At 43.8% G+C, this 13953-nt stretch overlaps 1 protein-coding gene across 3 annotated transcripts in view; it reads right to left on the minus strand.

The window, feature by feature from the left end:
• Positions 1-13953, minus strand: part of LOC139554877 (RNA polymerase II subunit A C-terminal domain phosphatase-like) — a 112799-nt gene that overhangs the window by 84162 nt on the left and 14684 nt on the right. For 2 of the 3 annotated variants that reach the window (XM_071368106.1, XM_071368104.1), the window contains one exon: positions 9921-11087. In XM_071368106.1, the coding sequence (XP_071224207.1) occupies positions 9921-11087 (1167 nt within the window). The remainder of the gene's footprint in view (positions 1-9920; positions 11088-13953) is intronic. The other variant, XM_071368105.1, reaches the window with a different exon arrangement.

Below are 13953 nucleotides of genomic sequence, written 5' to 3' on the forward strand. Positions count from 1 at the left end.
GCATATTAATGATTTTGAAATGAACAGGTGTCCACATACGTTTGGCCATGTAGTGTAGTTTCCAACCATAACTGTTCCCCAAAGATGACTGTGGATCTGTCTCAATGCGTTCATATGTTGGTCACCTGCGATACCTCAGACAGTACTGGCACTATTTTGTCAAAACTTGGGTGAATGATGAGTCTTGCCATACAGATCTGGCATTTACAAAATGGCACGGATTGGCCCAAAGTGGGAGCTATAGTAATTAACTGAAAATGTGTTAGTCACACGCAATATCTCAATTGTCCTTTTTCTTGGGGGCCGACATGCTTGCGGTTGCCTTGTTTAAATGTGATTTGACTCAGTGAGCAACAACCATTATACTGTGCTCTTCTTCTTGAGGTTTCCTAACAAAGACAAACACACTTGCAATGATATTAGCAGCTTTTTCCTTTGCAAATTAGTATCTACTTAGCGAAGGAAAATCCCTTGACTTGAGTGATTTTTTTAAACTTTCGGCTGTTTTTTTTCTCTCCTCTTGTTTGTTTGGCCTCAGAACCCAACGAAGCAGACAAGACCCCTAACACCCACAGGTCCTCTCTTGCAGTAGTCCACTCTATCTGATCATCATGGTGATTGTGAACAAGCCAACTGTTTTATTCTGCCAAACGAGCAATAAAACAGACACCTGAAATGACCTGGACCAGTGAACCAGGAACCGGTGAAACAGGGGCCGGGGGATGGTTGATGTGTTTGAGATGATTATGGACCAGGGGGACAGGCTCTTATGTGTTTGAGGTGTGAACCGTGCTCAGGCTCTGATGCATTTGAGAGGTGATCCCCATGTCATCATGGACATAATGAGTCTGACACGGCTGGCCCTGTAGTGCTGCTCTGATCTGACCTTCTGCATCAACAGGCTATGGGGAAGATCCAGAAGATCCCTCCCCTCTGACCTTCTCCTCCAATGGCCTTTGATAAGGAGGCGAGGAGTATGTAATTGATATTCTTCCTGTGTTGACGGTAACCTGACCTCTGACACGACAGTCAATATGTTTCAAACTAATTATTTCAGCCATCTGCGTTGTGTTCCACCTATGGTTTTACCACACCACTCAGACTCCAATTAACATCAACAGTATAAACAGTACGGCTGGGAATTGCCAGGGACGTCATGATACAATATTATCACGATACTTCGGAGCCAATACGATATAAAATGTATGTATTGCGAATCAATATGTATTGCGATTCGATACTGTGATTGCGATTCGCATTCATTTCCAAAAGTTCCACAGAGGTCGGCCGATTAATTAGAGCCGATTTGAAGTTCTCATAACATTCGGTAATCTGCATTTTTGGACGCTGATTATGGCCGATTACATTGCACTCCACGAGGAGACTGCGTGGCAGGCTGACCACCTGTTACGCGAGTGCAGCAAGGAGCCAAGGTAAGTTGCTAGCTAGCATTAAACTTATCTTATAAAAAACAATCAATCTGAACATAATTACTAGTTAACTACACATGGTTGATGAAATTACTAGTTTAACTAGCTTGTCCTGCGTTGCAAATAAATTAACAGGCACCGCATTGAATATCATCGAATCACAGCCTACTTCGCCAAATGGCTGATGATATAACAAGCGCATTTGCGAAAAAAGCACTGTCGTTGCACCAATGTACCTAACCATAAACATCCATTTCTTTCTTAAAATCAATAGACAAGTATATATTTTGAAACCTGAATATTTAGTTAAAAGAAATTCATGTTAGCAGGCAATATTAACGAGGGAAATTGTGTCACTTCTCTTGCGTTTTGTGCAAGCAGAGTCTGGGTATATGCAGCAGTTTGGCCACATGGCTTGTTGCGAACTGTGTGAAGACCATTTCTTCCTAACAAAGACCGTAATTCATTTGCCAGAATTTTACATAATTATGACATAACATTGAAGGTTGTGCAATGTAACAGCAATATTTAGACTTATGGATGCCACCCGTTCGATAAAATACGGAATGGTTCCATATTTCACTGAATGAATAAAATGTTTTGTTTTCGAAATGATAGTTTCCGGATTTGACCATATTAAATGACCTAAGGCTCGTACTTCTGTGTGTTTATTATATTATAATTAAGTCTATGATTTGATATTTGATAGAGCAGTCGGACTGAGCAGTGGTAGGCAGCAGCAGGCTCGTTAGCATTCATTCAAACAGCACTTTCCTGCGTTTGCCAGCAGCTCTTCGCAATGCTTGAAGCACAGCGCTGTTCATGACTTCAAGCCTATCAACTCCCGAGATTAGGCTGGCAATACTATAGTACCTATAAGAACATCCAATAGTCAAAGGTATATGAAATACAAATGGTATAGAGAAATAGTCCTATAATAACTTCAACCTAAAACTTCTTAATTGGGAATATTGAAGAATCATGTTAAAAGGAACGACCAACTTTCATATGTTCTCATGTTCTGAGCAAGGAACTTAAACGTTAGCTTTTTTACATGGCACATATTGCACTTTCACTTTCTTCTCCAACACTGCGTTTTTGCGTTATTTAAACCAAATTGAACATGTTTCATTATTTGAGACTAAATTGATTTTTTATTTATGTATTATATTAAGTTAAAATAAGTGTTCATTCAGTATTACAAATATATCTATATTTTTTAAATATATATATACACATTTAAAAAAGCCGGGCGATTAATTGGTATCGGCTTTTTTTGGTCCTCCAATAATCGGTATCGGCGTTCAAATATCATAATCGGTCGACCTCTAGTTCCAACTAGTCAAAACCCCTTGTTTTTGAGACAGGGGTGTCATGGAAGCTGTACGTTGTATTCATTAAGTATGTTGTAGAATTTTTTTTTTTATGATGCATTACAATATTGTTTTTAGATCAACAAAAATGTAAATTGTGAAAATAACAGTGGCCATTTGTATGACAATTAATCGTTACCCAAAATACCATAACCGCCAAAGACCTAATCAGTAGAGCAGAAAGAACCAAGACGCTGACCCGGTCTCGTCTCACCTGACCCTACCACAACATAATGTATGCATCCATCCCTTCTGTTTCCACTAGACATCCCTGTGGAATAGTCACTGAACAATATCTGGAGTCAGTCACATGAACTGTTATGCAATAATATACAAAATATTTACACAAAAGCCAAACATTTAATGGAGTCAACCTTAATTAAAGTAAGGAATAAATTATATTAAATATAATTCCGTTACTGGGTTCCCAAGTGGTGCAACGGTATAAGCGCCGCATCTCAGTGCAAGAGGCGTTAATACAGTCCCTGGTTCGAATCCAGGATGTATCACTGGCCGTGATTGGGAGTCCCATAGGGCGGCGCACAATTGGCCCAGCGTCGTCCAGGTGTGGCCGGGATAGGCCTTCATTGTAAATAAGAATTTGTTCTGACTTGCCTAGTTACATTTTTTTTTTAATACAATTTGTATATTTATTTCACGTTTATTTAACCAGGTAGGGCAGTTGAGAACAAGTTATCATTTACAACTGCGACCTGGCCAAGATAAAGCAAAGCAGTGTGACAAAAACAACAGAGTTACACATGGGATAAACAAACGTAGTCAATAACACAATAGAAAATCTGTATACAGTGTGTGCAAATTAAGTAAGGAGGTAAGGCAATAAAAAGGCCATAGTGGCTAAGTAATTACAATTTATCAATTAACACTGGAGTGATAGATGTGCAGATAAGGATGTGCAAGTAGAAATACTGGTGTGCAAAAGAGCAGAAAAAAACAAACGGGGATGAGGTAGGTAGTTGGTTGGATGGGCTATTTACAGATGGGCTGTGTACAGCTGCAGCGATCGGTAAGCTGCCCTGACAGCTGATGCTTGAAGTTAGTGAGGAAGATATAAGTCTCCAACTTCAGTGATTTTTGCAATTCGTTCCAGACATTGGCAGCAGAGAACTGGAAGGAAAGGCAGCCAAAGAAGGTGTTGGCTTTGGGGATGACCTGTGAAATATACCTGCTGGAGCGCGTGCTACAGGTAGGTGTTGCTATGGTGACCAGTGAGCTGAGATAAGGCGGAGCTTTACCTAGCAAAGACTTCTAGATGACCTGGAGCCAGTGGGTTTGGGAACGAATATGTAGCGAGGACCAGCCAACGAGAGCATACAGGTCGCAATGGTGAGTAGTATATGGGGCTTTGGTGACAAAACGGATGGCACTGTGATAGACTGCATCCAATTTGCTGAGTGGAGTGTTGGAGGCTATTTTGTAAATGACATTGCCGAAGTCAAGGATCAGCAGGATAGTCAGTTTTACGAGGGTATGTTTGGCAGCATGAGTGAAGGAGGCTTTGTTGTGAAATAGGAAGCCGAGTCTAGATTTAATTTTGGATTGGAGACGCTTAATGTGAGTCTGGAAGGAGAGTTTACAGTCTTGCCAGACACCTAAGTATTTATAGTTGTCTACATATTCTAAGTCGGAACCGTCCAGAGTAGTGATGCTGGTCGGGCAGGCTGGTGCGGGCAGCGATTGGTTGAACAGCATGCATTTAGTTTTACTAGCATTTAAAAGCAGTTGGAGGCCACGGAAGGAGTGTTGTATGGCATTGAAGCTCGTTTGGAGGTTTGTTAACACAGTGTCCAAAGAAGGGCCAGATGTATACAGAATGGTGTTGTCTGCGTAGAGATGGATCAAAGAATCCCCAGCAGCAAGAGCGACATCATTGATATATACAGAGAAAAGAGTCGGCCTGAGAATTGAACCCTGTGGTACCCCCATAGAGACTGCCAGAGGTACGAACAACAGGCCCTCCGATTCGACACACTGAACTTTATCTGACAAGTAGTTGGTGAACCAGGCGAGGGAGTCATTTGAGAAACCAAGGCTGTTGAGTCTGCCGATAAGAATGTAGTGATTGACAGAGTCGAAAGCCTTGGCCAGGTCGATGAAGACGGCTGCACAGTACTGTTTTTTAATCGATGGTGGTTATGATATCGTTTAGGACCTTGATCGTGGCTGAGGTGCACCCGTGACCAGCTGGGAAACCGGATTGCATAGTGGATAAGGTATGGTGGGATTCGAGATGGTCGGTGATCTGTTTGTTCACTTGGCTTTCAAAAACTTTTGAAAGGCAGGGCAGGATGGATATAGGTCTGTAACAGTTTGGGTCTAGAGTGTCTCCCCCTTTGAATACGGGGATGACCGCAGCCGCTTTCCAATCTTTGGGAATCTCAGACAATACGAAAGAGGTTGGAACAGACTAGTAATAAGGGTTGCGACAATGGCGGCGGATAATTTTAGGAAGAGAGGGTCCAGATTGCCTAGCCCAGCTGTTTTGTAGGGATCCAGATTCTGCAGCTCTTTCAGGACATCACCTGCCTGGATTTGGGTGAAGGAGAAAATGGGGGGGGGCTTGGGCCAGTTGCTGCGGGGGTCCAGAGCTGTTGGCCGGGATTGGGGTAGCCAGGTGGAAAGCGTGGTCAGCCGTAGAGAAATGCTTATTGAAATTCTCGATTATCGTGGATTTATCGGTGGTGACAGTGTTTCCTAGCCTCAGTGCAGAGGGCAGCTAAGAGGAGGTGCTCTAATTCTCCATGGACTTTAGTGTCCCAAAACTTTTTGGAATTAGTGCTGCAGGATGCCAATTTCTGTTTGAAAAAGCAAGCCTTTGCTTTCCTAACTGACTGTGTATATTGGTCCCTGAAAAGTTGCATATCGTGGGAACTATTTGAAGCTAGTGCAGTGCGCCACAGGATGTTTTTGTGCTGGTCAAGGGCAGTCAGGTCTGGAGTGAACTAAGGGCTATATCTGTTCTTAGTTCAAATTTCTTTGAAAAGGGCATGCTTATTTAACATGGTGAGGAAGACAATTTTGAAGGACAACCAGGCTTCCTCTACTGATGGGATGAGGTCAATATCCTTCCAGAATACCCGGGCCAGGTCGTTTAGAAAGGCCTGCTCGCAGAGGTGTTTTAGGGAGCGTTTGACAGTGATGAGGGGTGGTCGTTTGACCGCGGACCCATAACGGACGCAGGCAATGAGATCCTGGCTGAAAACAGCAGAGGTGCATTTAGAGGGCAAGTTAGTCAGGATGAATCTGTGCCCATGTTTACGGATTTGGCGTTGTACCTGGTACAATTTATTCTTAAAAGTAGTAGCTCTTACTGTTTGGGCACAGAACTGAATAGTAGGACAGAACTCTGCAAGCTCTCTCTACAGTAGATTGCAACTCCGCCCTCTTCAGCAGTTCTATCTTGACGGAAAATGTTGTCATTGGGGATGGAAATTTCCGAATTTTTGGTGACCTTCCTAAGCCAGGATTCAGACAGGGCTAGGACATCAGGGTTGGCGGAGTATGCTAAAGCAGTGAGTAAAACAAATTTACGGAGGAGGCTTCTGAAGTTAACATGCATGAACTCAAAGCTTTTCCAGTTACAGAAGTCAACAAATGAGAGCGCCTGGGGACACACAAGGCCTGGGTTAACCTCTACATCACCAGAGGAACAGAGGAGGAGTAGGATAAGGGTACGGCTAAAGGCTATAAGAACTGGTCGTCTAGTGCGTTTGGAACAGAGTAAAAGGAGCAGACTTCTGGGCGTGGTAGGATAGAGTCATGGCATAATGCACAGACAAGAGCATGGTAGGGTGCGAGTACAGTGGAGGTAAACCTAGGCATTGAGTGACGATGAGAGAGGCTGCATCTCTGGAAGCACCTGTTAAACTAGGTGCGGTCTCCGAATGTGTGGGGGGTGGGGCAAGGGAGGTAACCGAGGCATGTAGAGCGGGACTAGGGACTCCGCAGTAAAACAAAACAATGAGAGCTACCCTAAACAACAGTATACAAGGCATATTGACATTAGAGGGAGGCATAAAGCAATCACAGGTGTTGATTGGGAGGGCTAGACAACAACGGGTAAATAGCTAAGCCAACAACAACAACGGGTAAATAGCTAAGACAACAACAACAACAACGGGTAAATAGCTAAGACAACAACGGGTAAATAGCTAAGACAACAACAACAACGGGTAAATAGCTAAGACAACAACAACAACGGGTAAATGGCGAGGAACGGGCAGAGAGGGTCAGTTAGCTACACACAGGGCCAGAGTTCGAGGCTGGGGCCGACAGATAAACAAATGAAGTACCGTGTTAATGAACAGTCCAGTAGGCATCAGCTGTGTAGCCGAGTGATCCTAGGGTCCAATAAGCAGCAATGGATGAAACAGGGAGCCGCTCAGCAGTCGTCGCTACGCTAGGCGAGCGCGAGACACAGCACTCAGAGAGTTAGCGGGCCGGGGCTAGTAGCTGGGTCCTCACCGACATCAACAACAGAGGCCGGTTGAGAGCACATCGGCCGAAATACGTCAGCAGACCAGTCGTGATGGATCGGCGGGGCTCTGTGTTGACAAAGGGTCCAGGCCAATTGGCAAGAGAGGTATTGTAGTTGGTGTACTTTGTTTGCTAGCCGGGGGAATGGGCCTAGCTTGAGGCTAACTGGCGCTTGCTTCTGGACAAAAGCGTTGGCCACAATAGCCACTCGGTAGCAACTAGCTAGCTGCGGTGATCCGGTGTAATGGTCCAGGGTTTGCGGCAGGAATCCGGTGAAGTAGTGGGGAAAAAATGCTCAGGGCTGATATCGCGCTGTGCAGACATTATCTGGGCTAAAGAGGCTTGTGACTGTGCTAAAAGGTAAAGACTGCTAGCAGTGGATAACAATGACTAAATAGCTAGTAGCTAAAAAAAGCCGTTTTTTTTTTACACAGGGAAAAAACAAACATGTCCTGCTGCTACGCCGTCTTGAGAAAAAAAGGGGAAAAAAGTTTATAATTTAGCCTAGCCCAATTAGACTACATCATGCTGGATATCAAAAAAGCATATTTCTACAATTAGGCCAAGGCTATTACACAGAAGAACAATTTACCAATTACATTAAAGATGTGCTTCTGTAAAGAAGATAAGCCCTGTTTGGAAATGAGCAGCTATAATAACTGGACTCAGAGATGTTCTGCAGAATGAGATGAAGACTTGTGTTGTTGTCGGGCCACAGATAACTGTAGACTCGAGACACTTCAGAGATGTTCTGCAGAATGAGATGAAGACTTGTGTTGTTGTCGGGCCACAGATAACTGTAGACTCGAGACACTTCAGAGATGTTCTGCAGAATGAGATGAAGACTTGTGTTGTTGTCGGGCCACAGATAACTGTAGACTCGAGACACTTCAGAGATGTTCTGCGCTTCCCCAAACAGAGTTGTTACTCTATTATTAATTAAATGAATTTTTAAAATCTGATTAAAATTCAATGAACCAAAGTTCAGAGTAAGGTTTTGTTATTCTAATTAAATAATATCCAAGGCCATTGATTAATGATGGAATTCTGTTCAAATAAATCATAATAAAGTTTGATCAGGCTGCAACTCAACGAGCCGAGTATTGACTTTAATAAATTAATTCAGACTTTCCTCTATTAGTTCAGGTCACTGATCTGATTTCCTCTCATTACGTCAAACGGATGAAGCTGTAACTGAACTTGATGTTTCTTTGTAGGCAAGAGTTCAGCAGAGGACAAACCCTGAATACCTGTACCTGCCTCTATTCACATAGGATACAAAAAGCTTACCCGAATCTGAGAAGACCACAAATAGGAATAATGCTCTATGCTCCAAAACAACTACATGCTCTTCCCCAGCCGCACCACTTGGCTTAACAAACAAAGTGGCAAGTCAGGCTGTTGATGTTTGTTACAATGATTGATACAGACTTAGTCATTTAAAAACTGTGCTTTTACCGGACAGGTAGGTGCTTGGGTAGGTATGCAGGTACACTCCGTACACCCCCCGCCTCAGAACAGCTTTAATTCATCAGGGCATGGACTCTACAAGGTGTCGAAAGCATGGGCCAGCATTCCACAGGAATTTAGGTGGAGTAACATTCTTGATACACAGAGGAAACTGTTGAGTGTGAAAAACCCAGCAGCATTACAGTTCTTGACAGAAACCGGTGCGCCTGGCACCTACTACCATACCCCATTCAAAGGCACACATACACAATCCATGTCGAAAGGTTTAAAAATCCTTATTTAACCTGTCTCCACCCCTTCTACACTGATTGAACATCATTAAGGGATCATAGCCTTCACCTGGATTCACCTAGTCAGTCTGTAAAAGAGCAGGTGTTCTTAATGTTTTATATACTCATATACTGTGCCTTCAGAAAGTATCCATACCACCTGACTTATTGTACATTTTGTTGTGTTACAGCCTGAATTCAAAATGAATTACATTTCTCACCCATCTACACACAATACCCCATAATGACAAAGTAAAAACATGTTTTTATAAAATGTCAAATTTATTGAAAATGAAATATAGAAATCTCTAATTTACGTAAGTATTCACACCCCTGAGTCAATACATGTTAGAATCACCTTTGGCAGCGATTACAGCTGTGAGTCTTTCTGGGTAAGTCTAAGAGTTTTGCACACCTGGATTGTACAATATTTGCACATTATTATTTTGAAAGTTCTTCAAGCTCTCTCAAGTTGATTGTTGATTATTGCTAGATTGCTATAGATTTTCAAGTTGCTTTAAGTCAAAATTGTAACTAGACCACTCAGGAACATTCAATGTCAGTAACTTGGCCTTGAATTTGTCTCCCAGTCTGTTGGAAAGCAGACTGAACCAGGCTTTCCTCTAGGATTCTGCCTGTGCTTAGCTCTATTCTGTGTCTTTATAAGGTCATTTTTACTCCTGAGCTTATTTAGGCTTGCCACAACAAAGGGTTTGAATGCTTATTGACTCAAGATTAATTTGTAAATTGAATTCCACTTTTACATTATGGGGCATTGTGTGTAGGTCAATGACACAAAATCTCAGGCTGTTAGACAATAAAATGTGGGAAAAGTCAAGGGGTGTGAATAATTTCCAAAGGCAATGTAGGTAGTAACTCACCTGCTCTAGCAGCAATGAGGTGGGTGGTTCTGCCAGGGTCTTTAGAGCGGAGCAGGAGGCCTTTTCCTATCTTTGCTCCCAGGGCCTTGGCATGGTAATTCTCCCTGGTTCTCTCCATGGGGTAATTGGTGGGGTACAGTCCAGAGAACACAATGGTGGTGCCCTCCAGGCTCCGGGCCTTCAACTCCGGGACGATCTTCCTGATGTCAGGCATCTCTGGGCGTTCCTTCCTGAGGAAGCCGTTGTAGCGGGCGTAGTATTCTCCATGGATACGCTCCAGCACCTCTTCTAGGTAGATGAGGTGGTCATCCTTGTCCACGTCCACCTCCTCCTCTTCCTCCTCCTCCATGCTCGGGTCCAGAGACTCCTCCCCCATGGTGACTCCTGACTGTTCACTGTTCTGGGACTCTGTCTCAGCCTCCCTCCGCTCTAAGCGCCCGTTCTCCTGTTCCGGGTCTGGAGGGAAGACAACCTCTGCCCCAGACGTCTCATCTGAGGTCTCCCCTACTACCGCGGAGCTGTTCTCCCCCTCCTTTCCTCCAGCCCCGCCTGATGGCTCCTCTACTGCTGCCTGCTCCGCCCCTTCCTGTTTGGACTTCTTGGTCTGGCTGGACACCCCGTCCCTCTCGTTGTCTGATGAGGGGGGTTTACCCGTAAGAGAGTCAGCGTCACTGTCGCTGGACAGGTCAAAGTCCAGGTTGCTGTTGGGCTCATGGAGGTCTGGAGGAGTGGAGGATGGAGGAAGAGGAGTGGAGGATGAGTTCACCCCACCCGGAAGGGGAGCTTCCTCCCCTGAGCCCAATGTCCTGCTGCCATCCTTCCCCTCTCCATTCCCCTCCGCTTTCATCTCATCTATCACATTCATCCTGTCGCTCACCTGTGCTGCCGCGCTGGCCTCGGCTCCCTCGCCCTGACCCCGCTCCTCCTCCACAGCCTCGCCACCGTCCGGTTGAGTCCGTTCATTGGCTGCTGCTCCCTGAGTGGGTGAGGGTGCTGTTGACTCCCCCCTCCCTCCATTGTTGTGGTCTTTGGCCCGTTGTTTCTTAAGACCGTTACTCTGCTCCTCTGATGTAGACGACCCTCCAGATGGCCCTGTTTTAGGCCCGGTTGTCCCTGACGTTACTGCTGGTTCTGAGGCCTCTGCTGGTCGGCTGGCCTGGCTGCCTGCTAGGGTAAAACATCACAGGCTGAAAATTAGCATATTAAAACACACGCACAGACAGTTTACATACACTCAATTAGTATTTGGTAGCATTGCCTTTAAATTGTTTAACTTGGGTCAAACGTTTCAGGTAGCCTTCCACAAGCTTCCCACAATAAGTTGGGTTAATTTTGGCCCATTCCTCCTGACAGAGCTGGTGTAACTGAGTCAGGTTTTTAGGCCTCCTTGCTCGCACACGTTTTTTCAGTTCTGCCCACAAATTTTCTATTGGATTGAGGTCAGTGCTTTGTGATGGTCACTCCAATACCTTGACTTTATTGTCCTTAAACCATTTTGCCACAACTTTGGAAGTACGCTTGGGGTCATTGTCTATTTGGAAGACCCATTTGCGACCAAGCTTTAACTTCCTGACTGATGTCTTGAGATGTTGCTTCAATATATCCACATAATTTCCCCCCTCATGATGCCATCTATTTTGTGAAGTGCACCAGTCCCTCCTGCAGCAAAACACCCCCACAACACAATGCTGCCACCCCCGTGCTTCACGGTTGGGATGTTGATCTCCGGCTTGCAAGCCTCCCCCTTCTTCCTCCAAACATAACGATGGTCATTATGGCCAAACAGTTCTATTTCTGTTTCATCAGACAAGAGGACATTTCTCCAAAAAGTACGATCGTTGTCCCCATGTGCAGTTGCAAACCATAGTCTGGCTTTTTTATGGCGGTTTTGGAGCAGTGGCTTCTTCCTTGCCGAGCGGCCTTTCAGGTTATGTCGATATAGGACTCGTTTTACTGTGGATATAGATACGTTTGTACCCGTTTCCTCCAGCATCTTCACAAGGTCCTTTGCTGTTCTGGGATTGATTTGCACTTTTCGCACCAAAGTACGTTCATCTCTAGGAGACGGAACGCGTCTCCTTCTTGAGCGGTATGACGGCTGCGTGGTCCCATGATGTTTCTACTTGCGTACTATTGTTTGTAAAGATGAACATGGTACCTTCAGGCATTTGGAAATTGCTCCCAAGGATGAACCAGACTTGTGGAGGTCTACAATTTATTTTCTGAGGTCTTGGCTGATTTCCTTTGATTTTCCCATTATGTCAAGCAAAGAGGCACTGAGTTGGAAGGTAGGCCTTAAAATACATCCACAGGTACACCTCCAATTGACTCAAATGATGTCAATTAGCCTATCAGAAGCTTCTAAAGCCATGACACCATTATCTGGAATTTTCCAAGCTGTTTAAAGGCACAGTCAACATAAATATGCCCATCACTGGGTCTGGCAGCAGAAACCAGTAAATTATAATACATTATTTATATGAACAGCATGGCGTGAAATAGATGTAAAATCTGGCTTCTCTACAGCCTCTGCATGATGAATTTTCAGGGTAGGGACTCAGGGTGGGGACAGGCAGTTCATTACAGAGCACAGTTCACAATACATGTAGACCCATCTCATCATGGTAACTTTTTATTTTGTGCTACAGTAATATAAAGACCGAATGCACGCCTAATTTACACATCTCCATCTGGCTTACAGGTGTGAACTTGTTTTTTTTAATTGGAAAGATCATATATATATATATTTTTTTTTAAATCTTTGCTTTAAATCAGAGCAGCCAATAGAACTCAGTTACAGTTATTTATTCAGACACAACCAATGCTAGTTCTATATTATTCAAGGATATCATTAGAAATACAAAAGGACAAAGAAACGTATTTAATTTCATTTGAATGCGAGGAAGGAATGAAGCAACGAGAGAGAGAAAGAGGTAGGCTAATAACATTAGTGGAAATATTATGAAAAAGGTATATGCCTCAGCCTACTACTTATACAAATAGGACCTATTATACTTGCAAATTAAAATAACATTCGCTAGCCAATAGTTGTAACTTTGTAGGCTGCATGTTCTCTCCCTGCTTTATCATAGTTTGAACAATGTGCATAATTCCAGTACGTATAATAGAATACAGTTCACACTAAAAAAGATTAGCCTACTGGAGCTTGTTTCATTTATTTACATTTATTTATCAACATGGGCCAGCATCCCTGTGGAACGCTTGACACATTGTAGAGTCCATGCCCAGAAGAATTGAGGCTATTCTGAGGGCAAAAGGAGGTGCAACTCAATATTAGGAAGGTGTTCCTAATGTTTAGTATACTCTGTGTGTGTGTACACACAAACTGAATGAAAATAAACGCAGTTTTAACGATTTACAGTTCATATAATAATCATTAAATTGAAATAAATTAGGCGCCAATCTATGGATTTCACATGTTTGGGCAGGGGTGCAGCCATGGGTGGGCTTGGGAGGGCACAGGCCCACCCACTTGGGAGTCAAGCCCACCCACTGGGAGGCCATGTCCAGCCAATCAATTATTTTTATCCACAAAATAGTTTTATTAGACAGAAATACTCAGTTTAATCAGCTGTCCGGGTGGCTGGTCTCAGACGATCCCACAGGTGAATAAGTCAGATGTGGAGGTCCTGGGCTGGCATGGTTGGACATACTGTCAAAATCTGTTTGGATTTTAGCACCCTTTGCCTTGATGACAAACGTTGGAGACAACTTATGGTAGAGAAATTAACATTAAATTCTCTGGCAACAGCTCTGGTGGACATTCCTGCAGTCAGCATGCCAATTGCATGCTCCCTCAAATTGAGACATCTGTGGCATTGTGTTGTGTGACAAAATTGGCCTTTTATTGTCCCCAGCATAAGGTGCACCTGTGTAATGATCATGCTGGTTAGTCAGCTTCTTGATATGCCAAAACTGTCAGGTGGATGGATTATCTTGGCAAAGTAGAACAATTTTAGACAAATACGTTTCTTTGTGCGTATGGAAAATTTCTACACAATTGCATTTTATT

The sequence above is a fragment of the Salvelinus alpinus genome, chromosome 26 (assembly GCF_045679555.1).
Source record: "Salvelinus alpinus chromosome 26, SLU_Salpinus.1, whole genome shotgun sequence".
In the NCBI taxonomy this organism is placed as follows: Eukaryota; Metazoa; Chordata; class Actinopteri; order Salmoniformes; family Salmonidae; genus Salvelinus; species Salvelinus alpinus.